The following is a 21909-nucleotide window of genomic DNA, read 5'->3' as shown; positions in this document are numbered from 1 at the left end:
CCTGCTTCAAAGATAATTTAATGCATTTTTTTTTCCATTGACCTGCTCATTCCACAGAGTCTACAAATGCTGCTTTCATCACTGTTGGGACACAGGACTAGGAAAGGAAAATGAGAAAATTCACTTCCAACTACTTTTGTAAAATACATTGTTACTCTATAGTCTTCAACTTCGACTTGAAATAATGTCCAAAATTCAGTGTTCTGAAAAATACCAAAAGCCAAACATCTTATGGGAATCCTTTCCATCCAACAGACAAAGGCACCACGGTTCCAACTCTACCCTATAGTTTTAGGAGCAAGGATTAGGTGTATCAGTATTAAAAACACTCTTGCTGATATCTCATTTAACTGAGATTCTGAAGAATACATTTTCAGTCCAATATCTCCAGGCTTTGATAGGATTTATCCTTCTTGTTTATACTGCTGTACTGCATACCCATTGCAAATAAAAGAAAATGAATTTTACTTCCCTCCAGGAAGAATCATTGGCTAAGACAGACTGAAGGATCAGATAAGACTTTCACTTTCTATCTTTTCAATAGGACTTTGAGTGTGACCTTCCCTAAGAGGAATAGGTATAAAGCCACTCTGTTGGACTCTGCACAAGAAAACAAACTTTATCTTGGAGATTTTCCATAGACTTTAACCATGTCTGGATTGTTTATATTATAAGAGTTTCAATGATTGAAGCACTACTGTATTATTACTGTAGTATTTTAATTGGAAAGTTTCAGTTTTCTGACTAAATAAGGAGTGTTCTTTCCTTCTTAATAATAACAAAAAACATGCAAAAGAAAGAGTACCTGCCCATTACTCCTTGTTCAATAAAAAAATACCCCAAACTTGCCAAAATCAAAGAGATACTATGATAGTATCAAATTAATTCCTGTTAAATTGCATCTGAAAAATCAGGTCCCACTGGAGCAAGCTGGTGACTGGATGACAAGATTTATTCTTTCATGAATTCTGCTTAAAGCAATAAAGTAGACATTCAGTAGATACCAAATCCAGAGGTTTCTTCCAAGAAACTCTGAAATCAAGTATTAATTACTTGCACTCTAGTCCCTCAAGCTGAAAGAAAATGTTGATTGCTGCAGTGTCAAAAAAATGCCTTTGCAAGTCAAATGTCCATCTGCATTTACAGAAATATTCTTCAACTACTGACCTAATCCATCCATTTCAATTGCCTGGACATATCACAGTAACAGTATTATTAAAAAGAAGGAAGTCTATCACTGCCAGGAAGATGAGAGTGTGATTTCACAGGAGGAGGACTGTTCCCAACAATCAGCTCATTCCTAACCAGCAGTGGCCTTGGGGTCTCCATGAGCTCTGCATGAGAACTGCACTCTCTACATCAGAACAGAATATGCACAGAACACAACCCAAAATGCAATTTGAAAACAAAATGTGGGGAAAAAACCATCTTTAGAGAGCAGCACCAAAATACAGGAAGCTAATTCTGTGCTCCTCCTGGAGGCTGAGCTGTAAAAGGTTTGGTGAAGCTGCCAGCAGAGTTCCTCAAGTGACTCCAAATCCAGCCTGAGGACCAGGATCTGTCATCCAAAATCCTCAGCACTCCAGGCCAGGAGGACACAAATCATCCTATCAAAATTGGGTGAGCTCCTCATGCCTTCCATCAGACTTCTTGTGCTCTCTTTGTGCCATGTGAAGAACCCACAGCTTGCTCCTGCCTCTCTCTGTCCTTTCATACAGAAGCTGCCTCCTGACTCACATTTGCTTCTCACCTGGAGCTGGATAATTCAACACATTGCTCCTTCCTGGGGTTAAATTTTCTCCCAATAGCTGGCACATTAATTACATTTAATGAAATGCCTACACTAAGATCAATCTGTTGACAGTTTCCAGGACTGAAATCCTTAAAATTGTCTTTCCTTGAAAACTGCATTTTTAAAAAACACAAAACAAACAAGCAAACAAACCCCACATCACCACCCACAAAATAAAGCTCTTAAGCATACAGACTTATCAGTTTATCTTACAAAGATGAAATCCAGCCAAATGCTCTGACACAAGTATCTATGGGCTAGATACCATGTAGAAACATCACTGCCTTCTGTCACTTCACTTCACTCCTTTTTTCAACATGGGCCAGTGAAGATGTGCCTTTGTGAAATTTGTGGTGAAGAAGAAAGGAACAAAACCCAACAAAACATCCCAAGACCTGGAAAATATCCTAAAACCTGAAAAATACTGCAAAAAGAGACATAGCATTTTTTACACAGTTTACAGTCACACTTGTATCTCAAGGAATTGTTTACACTGATGGCATGAGAACAGTGCAAGTTAAACATGCTTTAAGTGTGCTGAGGCTAAATAATTATCTGTGTTTTCCATAGCCAGATGGCTGCTTGCTAGAGCCTAAGGAAATGAGAAAGGGACAATCAAAGTGCTAAACTCATAAAAACTGGAAGTCTCTAAAGGAACACATTTTGAGAAAAAGTCACTGTGATTTGCCAGTTCCTCCCTCAGCCAGCTCTCACAGGCCCTGAGAGCCCAACAAACCATGGCATGGTCTGTTCAAGCTCCTGGAGAGGTGTCCCCTAATCCCCCCACTCTGCAAAATCCCAACAAAAACAAGCTAAGGAACGAAGGACAGAAGGAAGGAAAAGAAGTGTGGGTCCCCACTGGCTGTTACAAAACATCCTTCTTTTCTGTTCCAGCTAACCTGGTTTAAAAACCATTTCCATGTCCAAGTTTTCAACCCTACAGTTGAAGTTTCCTGAGAAAAGGACTCCAGGTAGAAAAGCAGCTGCTGTAAAGTATCTCCTCCCCTGTCCCTCACCAAATTGGGGTACTACCCATCAAACCTGCACACTGCAGTGGCAGGGGTGTGTATTTATATATTTATACACTGCAGTGATAGGAGTGTGTATTTATATATTTACACACTGCAGTGATAGGAGTGTGTATTTATATATTTATACACTGCAGTGGCAGGAGTGTGTATTTATACCTTTTAACAGCACTACAAAACCACAGTAAATATGGTGAAAAGAGGACTTTAGGGTGTCTCAAATGTTTATGCAACACCAACCTCGAAGTTTGCCACATTCAGAGCAACCCATTCCAGCTAAAATCCAGCCCTGCACACCTGAGGAGACACCTGTGCCATGCAAAGCTGTGTCTGACCAGCAGAATCTTTCTACTTCTACCATCACCAATGATATTTCAGATCAAGCTAACTGGCATTAACAAAAAAGACCATTTCTTTTGAAAACTCAAAAAATTTCTTCTTGAAATGGAGAGGCAACAAACACAGAGCTCCCTAGAGTGATTTTCAGAATGGTTTTTCTTTCTTCACGTCAAATAAATCGATGTTTGATCTTTTGATCCAACAATTTTGTGTAGGATCCAAGTTAGAAATTTCTATGGATGGTTTCTTACATGAAGTCTTGCTTCAGGACAAGATGCTCAAAAGAGCAGTTAAGAGAAAGAAAGTACTCCCAGTGCAAGTATTTCTACTTTTGTCCTGAACTGACACTGGAGGATTCCTAGCAAAGCCATCTCTTCCTGCTCTCTGAAGAGCTGGCCAGAGGCATAGTCCCAAACCAGTGGGAATCTCTTTTTATGGTGTATTTAACTGGCAGCTCAAACTTCTTTTTCCTGCAAATGCAATGATTTAAACACGACAAAACCCAATCCAAAGAACTAAACTAAAATAAAAAGGTACAACTCTACTCCTGTTTATCAGACCTCAATTGCCCTCTCTACCAACTGAATGCATGATCCTCACTTCTGAGTAATAATTTCATATTGTTTCAGGCTGCATTTGTGTGTCAAATTGTCTTTAGAGCTTGAGTTTGTTTTTCCTAATGCTGGCATGCCAGTTAGCACAGAGCATAAATAATGCTCAGCTTTCCAGCAGCAGTATGAAATGCAAGGAGTGTGGAGCAAACAGGAACTGCAGCTGTGCCAGCCCCACAGCCCCAGTAACCCCAAACTGGAGTTCACCCAGCCCATCAGGGTGATCTATCTGCTGATCCACAGTCAATAAAAGGCTCTATTTTGAGCTCAGAGCTGTTTACTGCTGCTGATATTTAATGCCCTGGGAGAGCAGAAGCAGCAGAGGAATGCATCTTCAGGCACCACCAGGACAGGTTTATGTCCCACGTGGGGACAGCTGTGACAGCCCAGCCTATAAAACAGGTGAGAAAGGAGCAGAATGTGCCAGCAAGCAGGAGCTCTGTGTGTGCTGCTGTGTGGCACTGCAGGCTGCCCAGAAAGTCCCCTCCTCTGAAAGGCAATCAATACTGGGAGAGAATATATAAATGTACAATATTTGTATATTATTATATTTTATATTATTTAGCTATCCATCTATAGCTGTCTGATTAAACACAATTTAACCTTTTTGTTTTCCATTTTGCCCATTTAATATGTTAAGTACAGACATGTATATCCAGGTTTGGTGGTGGGGCTGGGTTTTTTGCTGCTGTCATCTTTGGGAGTAGGCTGTTTAGATTTCCTTTTTCCTGTATTTTTTCCTCTCTAATCCATGATGTGAGGGATCTCTGGTAGTCTTTTCCCTGCTACTTCTCTCAGCTTTGCATTGCTTTCCAACTTGAAACTTTTTCATGTGTCTCCAGCTCTGGAAAAATTACAGACTGACAAAGTAATAACAGCTTTCCCCTTCATGCCTTTCTAAAACATGCATATCAGTAATTTAAGTGGTTTGGTGTTTTTTTTAAACAAAGTAAGATAAAAATTAAAAGTAACTTTCCTCCTCCCCTCCCTCCTCACCCAGGAAACTGATACAGAAAATGTTTGGGTTAGTTTGTTTGGCTTTTCTTGTTTTTCTTTTGGCCAGAAAGCTGCTTGCTCTAAAAGTCAGCTGTGCATCCAGCAACCTGGATGCAGAAGAGATTCTGATATGGAAATATTGATTAGAAATACTGATATTCTTCCTGTTTCCTCCCCATTACTTTTACAGTAAAAACTTCAAACAGTATTGCAATCGATTTTTGGACTATTGCTTTGTTGCCAGAATCTTCAAACATATGCCCTACAATTAATTTGTAATGACAATATGTATATAGAAATATTGAAGTTATTTTTGGATGTGCTAGACATGCATTTATCTCTAAATAGCTTGGCTGTAATTAAACTGAAGTTACTTGCACATGAAAAAACTCAGCAGAGCTATGAGGGAGTCAGAACCTCCATTAATGGGACAGACAGTGTCACATCTTTGCTCCATGTTGGAATTATTCAGTAAGTTCCTACATACAACTTGTGACCATGAAAATTGTTTCAAAGCAAGAAAACAGAATGCTAGAACCTTATCTTTTAAAACTGCTACAGACTACAAAATCCACTTCAAAAAGAAACATCATGAAAGCCAACACAATCCCTTGAAACTTCTCTGTTTGGACAAAAATACATTTTTGGAGAACACTCATTGGCACACTTCCAACCAGCTCCCACTGCAAAATCTGATGTATGCTTGACAGTGATAGTAAAGATACAGTTGTGCTTCTAAACATCTCTTTTCTCCTCAGGGTGATGTTGCCTCATGTTATATAGAGTAAAAGAAATGACAGCAACAAGTTTAGCTCGTGGAAATGCAAGTGTATATTTCAGTTTAGAGTCTAAAGGGTGATGGGATAGACACTGATAAAATACAGAGGGGAAAAAATTAGCTGAGAAACTGCAAAGGTTTTCTCACCCTACAGAGCACCTACAACAGTGTCTCAGAATGCTGCTGAACCATCAGAAGGATGTGAAGACACCTTTTTCACCATTACAGCAAATTTTTACTGATGGCTTTACCTTTCCACAACATCCTCTCCATTCCAGCAGGTCGAGCTGTCTCTCATCACCAGGTCTCCATCACAAAGCCTTTCTGCTATAGAGGCATAGAAGGTTCGGGACCGCTTCATGTAATTGATGAACTCTCTGCAAGGCAGGAAGGACAATTTAACAACACAACAGGACACTCAGCACCTAAACCCCCTGCCAGCCTAACCCTCCACCAGATCAAGACTTTAGAAAATAAGAAGTCTGAATTAATTTCTATTTCTTGTGCATTTTTACTCCTTATAGATCATCTAATTTTGCTTAGTCCGTGTCAATACACATAATTACACACATTGTGTTAGCATGTCTCTCACTAAATCTGAAAAAAGGCTACACCTACACTTTATAAACATTAAAAAACATTGAGAAAACATCATCATAGAAGGCATGTATTTCTGATTGTGTATTTCTGCTGGATGTGTATGGAAAAATGCCTTGAGGGCAAACTGCTACCTCTTTTATAATCTGATTATGCCTATAATCTATTCCTGGTTGAGGTAGCCACATAACAAACTAACAAAACAAGTGCTAATTTAGCACACAACTGAGAGGATTTCAGAATGAGGAATTACTGTGCTGCAGTGCTTTAGATGCTCCTGTTTGGTAGGGGTACAGCTGTGAAGAGCAAAATTCAGGACACAGCCTGAGCTGGAGGTACCACTGAGCTCTGTGCTTGTCTCAGAACTCCACTGGGGAGCCAAAGGACCTGCTCTGGTTTGCAGTGTTTCAGCCTGGCAGGCACTGCAGAGGTGCCTGGGGTACAGCTGGGTGGAGCTCAGCACAAACCAGCCAGGATTTATCACTCCTTAACAGCAACAGCTGCTTTAAACAACATCCAAGTCCTCTGGGAACTATCTATCCCTGCAAGGCTGAGGCACTGGTCATCTTTCCCCACAGCTATCTTTATACTTCCTTTATACTTTCTTTATACTTTCTCAGAAGTGTTTATCCATCCCATTTACCTTCTGTGATAAAATCCTGCTCTAAATAAATCAGTCATCATATGCTCCTAAGAAACTAACTGAGCCTAACAGAGCAGGAAAGCTGGGATTTAAAGAAAAGAAAAATGCAGGAATTTGGGGGCTTACAAAGAAGTAATCAGCATTTCTACCTCTTGACTACCAACTTATAAATATGAGCTCTGAGTATTTCTAGAGTAAAGCCAGGCTCAGCCAGAAGGCTGCCTGGCAGGACAACCTAAGAGGATCAGTTCCAAAAGGAAACACAGATGCTAGAGATTTCACAGATTCTAAATCAGTGCTCTTTGAAGGAGGAAACCAGTACCCTTTTCAGAGCCTGAAGTGTGCCTTACTCAGCTCACCCCTAGAGGTTTAAACTCCTCTGCACTCCCAGCAGAGTGGGGCTCTGACATTTCAAAGCAGTATCTTAGCAAATACAGAATTCTCTGTCCAACTCTCAGTCTTACTGAGTGAAAATATTTACTTTTCATCACTATAAAACTAAACACACTAGGGGAGAAAATGTAGAGTTTCCCAGTGCCCCACAATGTAAAAGCAGCAATCAAAAGTATTTCAGCTCCTAGATTACTCTAGGTGTAGAGACAACAAAGGATGTCACCTCGTTTTCATTCTTACCGAGAGATTTTTTTCAAACTTCTTGATTTGTCATTCTTTGAAGCTTTCAGAGGCAGAGAACTGGAATAGGCCGGGGAGAATAAGCATCAATCAGGAGAGGTTGGTGAGTAGGGGAGAAGCAGGAATTCAGGCAAATGAGGAAAAGAAATGAGAAACAAAAGAGAAAAGTAAAAATTCTTTGAAAGAAAAGTCATCAAGCACATGCATAGGACAATATAAGAAAATAAATAAGGAGGAAAATTATCATGAGATTTTTGCAAAGTATACATGCAATCAAAAATGTCAATTCAATACTGGAAAAAAAATACAACTGAGACTGTCTGTCTTAATCATTTTAAAGTAAAAGCAGAATTACAAATGCAGCACACACAGCAGAAAGCTGAAAATAAATTCAGTGGTACTTAAATTAAGTGTAACTGATACCAAATGGAAGGACTGTAAATACATGAAGCTGTACAATGGCGAACAGTTTAGAATGAGAACCATGGGAAGGGGGATACAAACCAGTAGCATTCATGTTCTGCTACAATGAGAAATTTACTGCCTGTTAATAAATAATATAAACACAGGTATTTTTTGCTGTTCTGGGGTTGCACCACGGATAAAACACCCAATTTTGCAAAACTGGAGATACAGACTGTCAGGCTATAGTGGAGGGAGAAGTGTGGAAATACCCCTGGTGATTATTTGGAGCTCAGCAGCCCAAGGACAAGGGGCAGCTTTGCCATCACAGCTCTGGTAGCTGATGGCAGCAGTGGCCCCAGCACAGGAGGGACTGCACTGACCATCAGGTGAGTGGCACCTGCCTGCAGGAATTCCAACACAGCCACTCAAAAAATGAAAATCTCTAACAGGGAAAATCTGAATCAACTGAAATTTTGGCCCTGGCCAGTGGTTCACGTGCATCTGACATTAATAATCTGGTTTGCACTAGCACTTTATTACTCAAATGCTAATAAAATCATGTGATGTCTGACTCAATAGATAGATTATTTTAAATGAAATAGATATCATTGACTCAAATATTCCCAAAGGAATTCCTAAATTGTTGATTTTAAGATGTATAAAATATCTGTAGATTTTTGGCAGAATAAAGAAATCCTAACAAAATATAATTTCAAAGCCTTATTCCTCCAGTCAAGGACGTAACATGTTATAGTTCTTTGTTGAATACATTTTATATACAGCTCTGTAACAGTCTGTTTAGTGGTTTGAAATGTTCCATGGAGCAGAGATGCTAAAAGGCAGCTATTCAACTTTGCTGAGAGACCAGACCCTGACCAGAACACTCCTTTGTGCTGAACTCAGCAATAACATTCCAATTTACTGAGATTCTGTGCATGCCATTTACATTCCCTGTACCATCATATGGTTTCAATTTTCTTGTCATCTCTATTACATGTTATAGTAACCTCCACATTAAAAAATGACTACAGCAGCAACACTGCCAGTTTCAGTTAATCCTTGACTACGAATGTGTAATGGTAAAAAAAAATAATAATCAATTTTATGCTTTCCAGTTTAATCATAGGAAATGGTTTCTTGCAAGATCATGCAAGATTTATTCAAGTTTCAGCTTCCTTCATTATTGTCCCTGACACATAAGTGATGCATAACAAAAAATATGCAGGAATGGAATGCAGAGTAAAATCAAGAGAGATGGGAAATCTCCCAGGAGCTCATGAGAGTAAGAGCAGAAGAAAAGTGTTCAACTATTGCAAGAGAGGATCCAGTTGCTCTGTGCAGATCTGGCTGTGCAGAAGAGTGCAGGGTGAGGAGGGCTGGCTCCAGCCAGACCCCAAATATCTCCCCCAAGAACCACGTCAGGCCAAGGGACACCATTTACCAGCCCCACTTGTCCTGCACCAGCAGCCCTGGCTCTGCTCCTCAGCTGAAACCAGAGGTTCTCCAGCTCCTCAGAAAAGGAGAATGATTTGTCACATGGCCTAGCAGAGACTCAACATCTCTGGAGCAAACATCCCTCTGCAGCTGTCTGGCTTTTAAGGGCTTTTCTGGGGTTTCAAGGGCATCTCTGAGCAGGCTGTACACAAGAGGGGAGAGGCCACTTGATTGTGGTTTCTCCTCCAGATGTGCCAACCACAGAGGTCCCTCTCTTTGAGCTTGGGAATGCTCTGACACATCAGGGAATGAGCCACAGCTTTTCTGTTTACTTGGAGAGTTGGCTCATTCCTGCTCTTTTTCCTTCCCTCCTCTAAAGGCTGGAGTTGTGTTCCATGCTGCCCTTGAATGAAAGATCATTTGGAAGGATGTCCATTACCCAGACCTACAGACAGACTCAGCAGGGCCAGGGTGACCTTGCACCTGAACTGACAGCAGCTGACATTATTGCTCTCCATTTCTTAAAACCACCAGAAGGAGAGGCTTCACAAAAGATTCATGTAATTACTCTCATCGTCTGGTTCCCCTGCAGCAATTTTCTGTCACTCTAAGTGCATTTTACAAAACCCACTGCAGAAATTATTCCACCCATGTATTATAGATTTTTATCACCTTAAATTGATTTTTATTGATATCATATGTAATTAAATGATGGAGAATGAACAACACAGTGATGCAGCCAATCACTGTGTCTTTCACTCTATGGTTTCACAATTGTTTCCAAGAAGCAGAAGTACAAGCTTCAGGCCATGTGTTTTATAGGAAGTTGTGGAGAATAGATTCAAATTTTCCACTTCTTACTATTTATGGCATATATCCATCATTCATTTTTGGTGCACAAGCTCTCCACAATACCTATCAACACTGTAATTCAGTAATTTTTCATGCTAATTATATAAGTAGGGACTTGGTTTAGATTTTTTGGATAAATTAATTTTCAGTGTGCAGACCAATTCTGGCAAACTGTCTAATTTACAGCACATTAGTTTATTTTCTTTTCTATCTACAAGCCTTACATTTTAAAAAGTCAATATCCAAATAATTCTAGATGGTTGGGAAGGGGAGGAAGCAGATCCTCAGGTGAGAAAATGCAGCTTTTGTGCCATTTAAGACACCAATCTGCAACTTTTTAAGACATCACCTGTTGACAGGTTGGCAGTTCTGGCTTTTGGGCTGCTGTGTTAAGCACCAGCCAAGTCAGTGACTTACACAGAAGATGGCCCAGGGCTCTGTGCTGTTAAAAGCCCATTTTAATAATTGTACTACAACTGTTCTTTGTATTTTTAGTGCTGAAGTTATTAATTCAATTTCTGTAATGCTCCTTTCTTCTGATTTGCATGGTAAAAATTGATTAACTCCAAGCACTAGCACAAACTGTTATGGCTTGCTTTTAATTTACAAAAGGATTAAAAATTATCACTACCACTCAAAAAACTTTGCTTGCTGTTATTACTTTTATCTTTTAAAACAGTGTTTGTTCCATTCATGCAAGCTGAGAATTAAACCAGAAATGGATAAAAATCTCATGTTCACCACTGAAACTCCAGAACCCAGGCTGTGGAAATTTTAACACTGCTGTGTGTCATCCACTTATCCAACAGACAGAGATCCACAGTGACTGCCTGGGTGTTCAGGTGCTGCTTCTGGACAGAGGTGAGCCCAACATGACTGCACTGAAATGGCTTGTTCCAAATTAACTCTGTTCTTACAGAAGACAATGTGCCAGCCAGAAATAGGCACTGGGAGTTTATGGGCAGTTTGCTCTGACATCTACTCGTGTACTGTGAGTGGGATTGCATAAAAATCCTTGCCTAGATTGTAGAGAAAGCCAATTCAGGTGCTACATAAGGTAAAGGGACAGAAAAGCCCAGGAGATCTGGGAGCAGGGATACTCCTGTCCAGGCCAGGGGCAGGACTCAGCTGGAGGTGTCTCAGATGGGGCACAGCTGAAGAACAGAAGCCAAGGATGTCACAAAAAGCCTAAAAAACTCCTTCAGCTCTTGCTTTGTTATGTAATAAATCAAGGAGATTTCAAAGGATCTTATCACTCCTGCCCAGCCCAGTGGAATCAGGGACTCACCTGGTGTCAGGAAAATGAATCTTTCCTTTTCATCCCTTCCTCCTTCCCTTTTCTACCCTGGGTAAGCTCATGTTCTTAGAGACCTGGGTAGTTACATTTTAAATACTTTAGACTCTGCTGTGGAAATCAGTTTCCTCAGACTTTGTCAAAGAAAAGCTTTTACCATTTTCACTGAAAGATTCTGGAAATAATGAACACCTTGGTGTTAAGCAATGATACCAAGTCTGGCCTTTCTTGGAGAGACCCCCAGTGTGATGCCACAGAGTCACCTGTGTGACTGCCAGTGATGGCAGTGCTGGACAGCACACAGGAGGTGACAGAGCTGTGACTTTGGCTTTAACAGTGCAAAGACCAACAGCAGGGATTATGAGGCTAGGGTTTGCTTCAAAGCAACTGCAGCCTAGGGTTACCTTCTTTTATTGTTCAGTCTGGTGTGAGCCATCACAAATGTCTGGGTTTCAGTCACTTCCTTCACTGGCACAATATTGGCTGATGACAGGTTCCCTTCTTGCTGTTTGGGCTGTCCACACACTTTATCGACCTGCAGGAAAGGGAGGGACAGGAAAATGGGATGTGAGTGAAAAAGAAGTATTTACAACCCCAAAAAGTGTGCCTGTTCCTTTCAGTTGGTGCTCACTGCACGAGACATTGTCAGACAGAAAGGATTCTTCCTTCAAGCAGCTGGAAACAGATGCCTTGGAAAAGAAGCACCAAATTCCAAGGCAGGGCAAAAAGCACCAGAAAGTGAGGAGTCATGGATTTCTCTGTGGCTACCTGGACTACAGCACACTTGGCAAGGCTGAAGTAGTGACTGATGAAGTACTGGCATATTAAACTTTTATTTAGAAACACACCCAGGGCTGAAAGGTACACGACTTTGGTGGGATATCTGCCCCATGCAAAAAGAGCAGTGTCCATCTGGAGTTTGAAGGGGCTTGCAATCAGAAGATAATCAATTCTTCCAGCCTTTATCCAGGCCATATAACATCACTCAGTCCTCACTGCCCTTCCTGAAGCCTCTCACAAGATTTAGTACCAGTCCAGGAGAAAGCAAGCTTGTGTTTATCCTTTCTGCACTGTGGATCTGACACTGCTCGTGTATCCTGACACATTTATTTGCAGTAACACCTTTCAGGGACAATAGGAAGACAAGTCTCTTCCCTTTCTAATCCACAAATGAGTAACCTGTGATGTTTTACACTTAAATCCCTGAGCAAACACGAGGAGATCACAAAGGAAATCCTACTGAGCACGGTACCACCAGTGACCTGAATCACACAGAACCCATCACCCCACACAGCCCTGGGTTTGGCATCCTTCTCCAAGGTCCCACAGGGACCAAGCAGGGTTAGATGGATTCCTGCTGCTCTGTGCACTTCCCTGCATCTTTAGAACCCTTAGAGTCTGCTGAGTGTTGCCCACAGATGGCTTCAGGGAGCTTTCTCTGTCCCTCTGCACCACTCTGATGCACAAGCACAGGACACTTTTCTCTGCCTTAGCCCATTTCCTCCAGGAAAACCACAACTGTGTGAAGTAAGGACATCCTCCTCTGAACAAACAGGCAAACAATGTGGGAAATTGGAAGCTCTGTAGGCATGACAGCTCCTGTCAGCTTTAGTTGTATGAGTTCCAGCCCAGTCCAGTATAACATGCTGTGAAGAAGCTAAAACTGCAGCAATGGAATGGGAACACCCTGGATTAATCCTGAGCCATCTGCAGCAGCCAGGGTGGGAGCCAGCTGCCTCACTCAACACCTTGCACTGAGTACACTGCTCTGGGCTCACCAGGGACCAGCACAGAACTGTTTTAAAAGACAACTTTGAGAAATTAAATAGTCTATGTCAGTCCCTTCTAGAAAAGGAAAAAACCCTCACTTATGCAAATGAAAATATAAAACAAAAAGGCCTTTTGAACCCTCTGGAGCTGGACAGAGGGTATAACCCAGCTGGACCACATTCCTGCACAGGATGCTTTCCCCCCTCCACCCCAGGCTTCCCAGGTCTCCCACAGCACACAGACCCAAATTCCCAGCATAGGTCTCTGCAAAATCCATCTCAGATTACATCTCTATGTCACTAAAGTTCATGTCTTCAAATTACATACACCTCCAATCTTGTCACTATGCATTTGAGACAGTTTTTACCAACTAAAATCAGAGTTTGCAAAAGCAATGTGGTTCTCATATACATAAGCAATGGAGAGCTCCCAAGCTTTTCGTTTTTCCTGAAGGAAAATTCAAAGATATGTAAGTCATCGTTTCTGTTGTGAATCAACAGTTTAAGCATCCAAGTGAAAACACCAACTTTGTTTTGATTTGAATTTTTGATACTATAGAAATGACTCTTTAGATTGCCCAGGTTTCAGTATTTTCTATCCAAACCTATGCTTTAGGGCTTTCCTTTTAAGCAGTAGTAACAGTTTCCTGCATATCAAACAAAACCACATTATTTGAAGGAAAAAACTTTCTCAGTGGAAAATTTTAACCAGTTCTACTCCATTAAGAATAAAGGTATTTGCTGCATAAAAGGGAAAATCACACTTCTTTTATCACACAGGCCTTTCAGTGCCTTTCTCTTGCCCCAGCTGGTCCCAGGCCAGGCAGTCCCAGCAGCCCCTGACAGAGGGTTATCCCTGTTTGGCATATTTGTTTCAGATTTTGAATGAGTTAAAACAGAAATCTGGCTTTTAATTTTTTTGGTTTTTTATGTGGACTAATTTTCACATCTCTCCAACATGAGTATTCTTCTGCATATAAAATAAAACAAAAGAAAAGCCTGAATTTTACCAGCTAATTTGAGCAGTCACAAAGCTGATGGCACAAACAAGAATACTCATGTATGAAAAACCATCTCCACTTCCAGATGGGCCATTTATGAAAAATAAGATAATGTTGTGTGAATTGAAAAGAATGAGGCATGCCATAAAAATCCCAAAAAGGTTGCAATATCTGGAATCTTCTGCTCCAAGCTCCCTGTGTGTTAACAGTGAGGAACACTGAGCTTCCCTCCCATCCTAAGGGCACTTTAATCATCCTTATCACCATCATCATCACTTTAATCACATCCTAAGGCCGGTTTAACCCAGAGCTGGTGAATCAAGCATCACTACCCACAGCACAAACAGAGCACCTGGAAATGGGGACTGGAATTTTAAAGCTCTTACCCTAATTTCAAGGTCTAGGACTTGGAATAATCAGGAATCAACATAAAGAATGACAGAGCCCATTTCTTGGATTTTTAAACTTAAAGTAAGTCTGCTGGTCTTAAATTACAAATGACAGCAAATCACCCCTTGTTAATGGCAGGACCCTGAGGCCATCCTGCTTCTTTCTGCCATGGTATTTAAACACTGTTTTCTAACAGTGAACATCTACAGCTGAAAACTGGTATTCCTCATTATCTTCAAATTATCAACCATGTTGCACAGTTCTAACATTTTCATTCATATTAAAGCTATTTTCTTATACAGCAATGATTCCTCTCAAATTTCTGATTTTCTAGCCATAGCTACATTTTTTTCTGCCGTGAATTTTTCTTGGTAATGAAAAGCAGAATCAAATATATATATATATATACACATTTTTTGACCTCTTACTATTTGTTTTTTAAAAGAATGACTATTTGCAATTATTACAGAGGCTTAACAAAATAAATGGAAAAATTCTCATCCAAAATCTTTTTGAACTCTTACAGCTTTGAGTAACCTTAAACACTCAGGTCATATTTAATATATTTGATATAATCAAACATGGGAAAAATGTCATGCCCTTCTGGATACCAAGAGAATCTTATCTCTTTAAAGCAGGAGACCTTTTCACTAGTTGAGAACAGTAATTTTCCTTGATTTTATAAGGGAAGATTAGTGTTTTAAAACACAAGATTTTCTCAGTGATTGGGCTTTGAGCTGTTGTTATTATTAAAATGCTGACACATTTGCCTGCAGGTTTCTGTCCCTCAGTCTGTCCCCAGCCCAGCTCTGTAGAATACAAATCACATCCCCCAGCCCCAATTCCAGCACTGCTGTGCCCCACAAGTGCCACAAATACCCTTCAAAGCAGAATTGGAGTTTGCTCCAATTCAGGTTCCAGCTGCCAAGGTTGAAGTGAAGTGAGGGAAATGAGAAACACTGAATTATGGGGAAATCAGATTTGAGTTTTCAGACTTGCAAGCTCAGCAGGTCAGAGATATCCTTGTATCACCTGATCACCCACAGTAAAAGAAGCCAACCAGCATCATTTGTGATTTTATGCTGTCCAAGCATCAACCAGAGTTTATTATGGAAACACAGAATCCTCTCCTTGGGGTGGCTGTCACCTGCTACTGGAGAACTGCTGTAAAACATTAATTTCCAGTGCCCAAAACTAACTGGGAGCCCATATGATAAACTGCAAGTCAGGGCTCATGGCTCACTGCTACTGCCTTTATCTTATTGAACAAAATCAGACAAGAGACAAAATAACCTATGATTTTGCCTTCCTTTAAATATTCTCTCCCTTATGGAATATGTTTCCTACTGTGAGCATTTTGCTGGTAGAAGAGTTAAGCATTACATAAACAAACCAAGTTCATTTTCCTCCAGGAATATGTTGGCTTTCACTTGGGAGGGAAGAATTCTCTTCTCTCTCATCTTGAATCTACTGAACAGTTAATTTCCTATAAATCTTCTGAAATCTGGCAGATTTCTAGATAAGCTGACCCTTAGTAGAAAGTAGGGATTCCTCCAAAGAGAATGGCATTATAAATTCCTCAGGGACAGAAAAACCTTCTGTCAGACTTCACACTCAGACATCAAAAAGTTCAGCCATAGAATTTAAATCCATAAAAAATAAGGTTCTGTGTGCTCTGTCTGTGGCAGAAGAGATCCTTTCAGCTGCCAACACTGGGCACAGGGAATGGACAAATTCTGCAGCAGTTATTCAAATGAATAATGAAATGAATATTCAAATGAAAATTCAAATTCTACCCCAGATGAAAGTGCAAATGATGAGATTGTGGAGTGTTGTTCTATAACACCATTAAGAGTGTGGAGATAACCTGTCCTGGGCAAGCCACAAAGCTCATCTGAATGCACACACACAGCCTTTACTCACAGGGAGAACAGGCAAGAATTCCTGCAAAAATGGAAAATAAATGTTATCTTACATAACATCAGTCATTTCAAGAATTCTACACAGTTTGTACCAAACAGACTTTTACCACAAATTACAGTGCTGTTATTTTCTGCTCTCATTGCTTTTAAAATTGCATATTCTGTATCAAACTATCCACACTGCATCTCCACAGCTACAATCTTTTAAGCACACAAAAATCAGTAACATTGTCTATCTTGTTAGGATTTTTTCAAAATGTTTTTGTTCTAACTGTATATATATTTACCCAGCTGAAAAAAGAAGTGGTAATTATTTATAAAGGCAAAACAAAATAGCAGCAGCATTTGAGAGGTAAAATGATATCCCCCCTTCTCCTCCACAATTCCCCCTAGATTCAGGACTAATCTTCACTGGCCTTTGTTACTTGTGACATTTGTCTTTAGATATTGACAACCTACAAAGGTTAAGCTCAATTTTATAATTAATTACAATAATCCAGTATGAAAAGAATATTCCACTGGGAGCCAATTCAAGTGAGCTGCTTTAAGAGCTCTAGAAAAATTAGGTGACTTTAAAGAGAACATAACAAAATCAATTAAAAGATTTCATTCAAATTTCCCTTTAGTCACTTTTCAAATTAATTACAGTATATCAAAATGGTATTGCCTGTTATTGTGTTTACTATTTATACCCATTCTTAAGGGAAAGCAATTATCCAAATATTCCTGGAATTTCTTTTATCACTGCAAGCTTAAAATGTAACAAAGAAAAACCCTTCCCAGTTTGTTCTTTAAAGGTTAAATAACCAAGTAGAAAAAAATAGCAGAGAGAAATTGTACAAACACACACACACATATATAAAATCAGGAAATCCTTTCAGGGCCCAGGGACAGAAGGGACCAACATGAAGGAGAGGTTACTGGAAGAAGGAGTGTTTCTCTCTCTTTTGGCATCTTTTTCTTGGTGTTGCCAAAGACAACTGGGTACTGACAAACAACACAACTCAGACCATTATTCTGAACCACCTGGAGTCTCATGTTCCTCTCTACATACTTACTGCAATTATAATTACACCAGAATGATGATTTTAAATAACTGGCTGAGCTGATGACTGACACTCATTTTTCATACATGAACAGATCACAATTTGCAGTGAATTATGAGGAGCCTGAGCCAGATTTGATCTGTGGATAACTCAGTCACATAGTTCTCTGAAGCAATTCAGCTTCACTTGCAGGTTAGCACACTTCTGTGGGTGGCCATCACCACTGAGGGATGCAGGCACAAGCCCAGACACACAAAACAAACATCCCAACAGGCCTTTGCTACAACAGACAGCTCTCACTGTGTTTTGTCTCCAGGCTCTAATGCCAGCAGAATTGCTTCTTAGCAGTTTCCATGTGGCTGGCATAATACAGGACATCCAGAAGGGCACCCAAAAGAAGGCAAGAAACAGCAACACAGAGCAAAAATAGATGTCAGGCTCACAGGTCTGACAGCTCTTGGTCAAAATCTCCCCTTTCTCTGCAGGTAGAGATGTCCTAAGAACCAAATTCCAGGAAAATAAATGGGGAAAACATTCTCTAAATGAAAGAGTTTACTCCAAATCTCTTGAGATAAACTGCTTCTGTTACTTTAAACTGACATCTGAGTATATTCAGGGGATATTTAGATATGTTATACATATAACAAATATTTATTATATATATACATATGCATGAAAGAGGGACAAAAACATCCCTCTTAGGGATGGCTGATGCTGCAAATGCAAACCAGATTTTAAGATACATGAAGTCATGCCTATCCTATGTATTTATAAGAGCACTTATAAATCAACCCTGAAAACATTTGCCAAAATAGCAATAAAGAGCAGAAGAACATTAATTTCCAGCAGAAATTTTAAATCCTTCTATGATTATTTTTTTCTGTTCATCATTACTGCAAGCATTTCATTGGATAGGCAAAATGCCTGAGCTTTCTCCAAACAACATAATGAAAGTTAGCTAACAAAAATATGTAGGAAGTCAGAAGGTCATTATACACTTTCACATTGTCCTATTAGACAAAATAATGCTGTAAGTTTATGCAATCCTTAAATCAACATGTCAATAATAATGTTGAGACCGCCACAGAAAGTCAGAATAACTTTCCACTTGGCATTTAACAAATATAATAATTAGAAAAAACTCATAAACACATTCATTTTTTCATGAAATATATAATTTCAATGATGATTTGCTGACAGTTGCTGTCAAAGTAAACATATTCTCTTGTGCCTTTTTTCTTGAACACAAATAAGTGACTTTAGATGACTGAAGACTTGAGCAACTATCCAAGACCTGTAGTAATAGTAGGCAGCACAATAACCAGGGCAGCAACAGCCCTTTTATAAAATATTCATAGAAATATTTTGATTTGTAAAGTATTAAAATATTGAAATATTAATATATTTATTCTAACAATATATTATTATTATATATAAATCACTCCTAATGCAGTAGAGATGTTCTGCTTACAGTGGGTACCAAACCAGCCACTTCTGTGCTCCTCTGCCTCAGGACCTCAGGTAGGTTCACCAGCAAAGGGACTGGGACCTCACAGGGAAAACCTGCACCTCCCCTGGGGGCTGAATGATCACACCGGGGCCTCACCTGCACCACCAGGCTTTTGATCTCTAAACATGTGGCAGGCAGACCCCCCTTGTCCATGTGGGGAAAGGATGGATGCTCTGAGCAGCCACTACAGTCATTAATTAAAACATGCATCTATTGGGACTATTAAACCAGCCATGTCATTTCACTGGCTAAACATTTCTGTGGCTGAAAACTGTGAGATACCAAATCTGCAAAGCTCAGATCAGACCTTTAACACTGTACCTTTCAATATCAGAACAGAGATCTTTCTAGCAAGACAACAACTTATTTACTAGTAAGGGCATCTTGTTTTGAACTTCCAAGCCACTTGTTAAATAAAGCAAACACAACCCCAAGAAAATTCTGAGGCTGCCTGCTGTGCAGAATTCATTCTGGCTGTGCTCAGGTGCAGAATGGTCCCACTATGGCAGATCTGTGTCAGAGCACAGCACCAGCCTGAAAACAGGGAATAAAGATGCTTAGAACAGCATCCAAGACCACAACTCCTCATTTATGGTTGTCAGGCCTTTTTAATTCCGAACTTAACTTGTGATCCATGCTTTCTTAAAATCAACAGAAGGATTTACTTTAAACCATTTAATGTATTTTTTATATAGACAAGGAGTTTTGCCATTATTCACAAACCCAGGAATGATTTCCTCACTGATGTAGCATTGAAATTTGTGAGATGCATTCCTGTACCTCTCTGACCCCTTTTCTGATTAAGTTTTCCAACAAGAGTAAATAAAAAATAGCCTTTCTTTCAACTTGAGATTCCCCAGACTTTCTATACAATCTCAAAGAACATGAAGGAAATCTGACAGGATATTTTTGAGCTGGAGGGTACTGAAAATTTCACATTTTCACTTTTATATACACATCATAATCCAAAACAGGTCTCCTTTTACAATGTTATGTCTTTCTTAAAGAGACAAATTCAAGAATGGACATGGAGTGGAATCAAGTGAGTTACAGTCACTCCAATAACTGCAACTGCATTCATTTTATAAAAACCTTTTGCCAGTAACTGACTGGAAAAGAGTTACCAGCTCTGACTACAGCAGAATTAATGTCAGCAACGTTGTCAAGAATCAATCATGGTTTATCAGCCATGCAGCAAAGCAGCACATCAGCATCAGATCACATCAAAAGCAGCACGGTGAACATGTGTGCAACTTCACAGCCCACTGAGTGCACGCAGAAAACTGACAGAAAATCTGCATTCTCAGCACAGAACCTAAATTTGTGTGGAAAAGATGTCCCAAAAGGGCACCAGAAAACTTCAGCTGAGCCAGCCCTCCAGGTGAAGGCTAATGGAAGCCCAGAGGATTTTCCAAGTGATGATCTGCCCTTCTATTGAGCACTGACAGGGCCAGCCCAGTTCTGAGCACTGCATCACCCTGCTTGAGCACGGGGGTTGGATAGATGACATCCCAAAAGATGCTTAAGAGCAGGGATTTTAAAATCTGGGTGTTCCTGCTGGACATCTGGATCCTTAACTGCAGCACAAGAGATCTCAGGAAGGGACCTGAACCAAGCATGCACCCAAAGCAGGAGACAACAACAGGTACATAAGCATCTACAAACCTCCACATTTTCTCCCATGGTTAAGTAATTTACTAAAGATTCATCTCACCCTGCTGCAGTCAGCAGTGGAAGATTAAGATTCAGTGCTTTTGTTTCCTCTGGAAGGCACAGGGGGCTTCCCTTCCTTACAGCACACTGAGTGTTTAAGCCACAGCATCATGATAAAATTCCAGATAAAAACTGGAGGCAGGAGAACTCCCAGGACCACTGGGAACTCGGTGTAGTCAAATTACTATTGTTCAACACCCATTCTAAGCACTTCCAAAGACAAGAAAAAGAAATCTGAATTGCAGAAGGGAAAACAACTTAGTTAAATTTAGACAGTTCATAAACAATAATAATAATTTTAAAAAAAACCCCAAAACAACTATCTAGAGGCACAGTGAAAGCTCCCTGCCAAAACTTGTCTGCCCAGCAAACACCAGTGTAGCATTCCCAGGACAATTACATGCTCCATGGGACCACTACACTTCTGGGAAGTACTCTGTTCACTTCCAGTCTTTGTCAGCACTGCACCCTTCCCATCCTACAGCCCTCACCTCAAGGCAGGCAGAACTCTACTATTATCTCCATTTCTCTAACAAGGATGCTAAGGCAGCAAGATTAACAAATCTGAGAAGAAAAACACACAGGCAGGCTTGGAACTGACCAACTCCTGACAACCAATTTACTTCTCTGACAATTAAACCACATTCTGAGTTCTACAGCTTTGGCAAGCTGCCTGAATGTTTAGATACTCGTGGGCTTGGGCTAAAAATCTCAAGAGCACAGTCTGACAAACACCCAACTGGGTCCAAGGCTGCCCTGCAGACTGGGATGTGCAGACAATCCAGCTCATGTCCCAGACCACCCAGCAGCCCAGCACAGCAACAGCAGTTGGCAGCCACCACTGCAACCCAACTCATTGTTCAGGGCTGTAATTAAACTGCCCTCAATATGCAAACTTGTTTCATTCACTGTTTCACTTGCCCAAAACAGGAACTGCAAGCAGTTGATTTCAGTTACATGGTCTGTGCTCATCTGCTTTTCAGAACATGCACCTGATTTTTCATTAATAACCTCTATTTCTTTATTTTCTTCAGTGCAGCAGAAAAGAATTTAATTTCCCTTTTTCTCTAGCCTCTTGAGCACTACTGGCTCAAACTGAAGCTAAATTAAGCCACTGGTCCTTTCAATACACGTGCCAAGAGACAGTGCCCACAAA

The 21909-nt window shown here is 40.3% G+C and overlaps 1 protein-coding gene across 3 annotated transcripts in view; it reads right to left on the bottom strand.

Annotated features, from left to right (window-relative positions):
* The window catches only part of LOC130256852 (glypican-5-like), a 323662-nt gene that overhangs the window by 198817 nt on the left and 102936 nt on the right, over window positions 1-21909 (bottom strand). For 2 of the 3 annotated variants that reach the window (XM_056498925.1, XM_056498922.1), the window contains exons 4-6: window positions 11807-11937; window positions 7418-7477; window positions 5796-5921 (exon numbers count right to left, since the gene is read on the bottom strand). In XM_056498925.1, coding sequence (XP_056354900.1) covers window positions 5796-5921; window positions 7418-7477; window positions 11807-11937 — 317 coding nt within the window. The remainder of the gene's footprint in view (window positions 1-5795; window positions 5922-7417; window positions 7478-11806; window positions 11938-21909) is intronic. The other variant, XM_056498924.1, reaches the window with a different exon arrangement.

Source organism: Oenanthe melanoleuca, chromosome 9 (assembly GCF_029582105.1).
Source record: "Oenanthe melanoleuca isolate GR-GAL-2019-014 chromosome 9, OMel1.0, whole genome shotgun sequence".
Lineage (NCBI taxonomy): Eukaryota > Metazoa > Chordata > Aves > Passeriformes > Muscicapidae > Oenanthe > Oenanthe melanoleuca.
The sequence above is the reverse complement of the archived record's forward strand: the minus strand, read 5'-3'. Positions and strand labels throughout refer to the sequence as shown.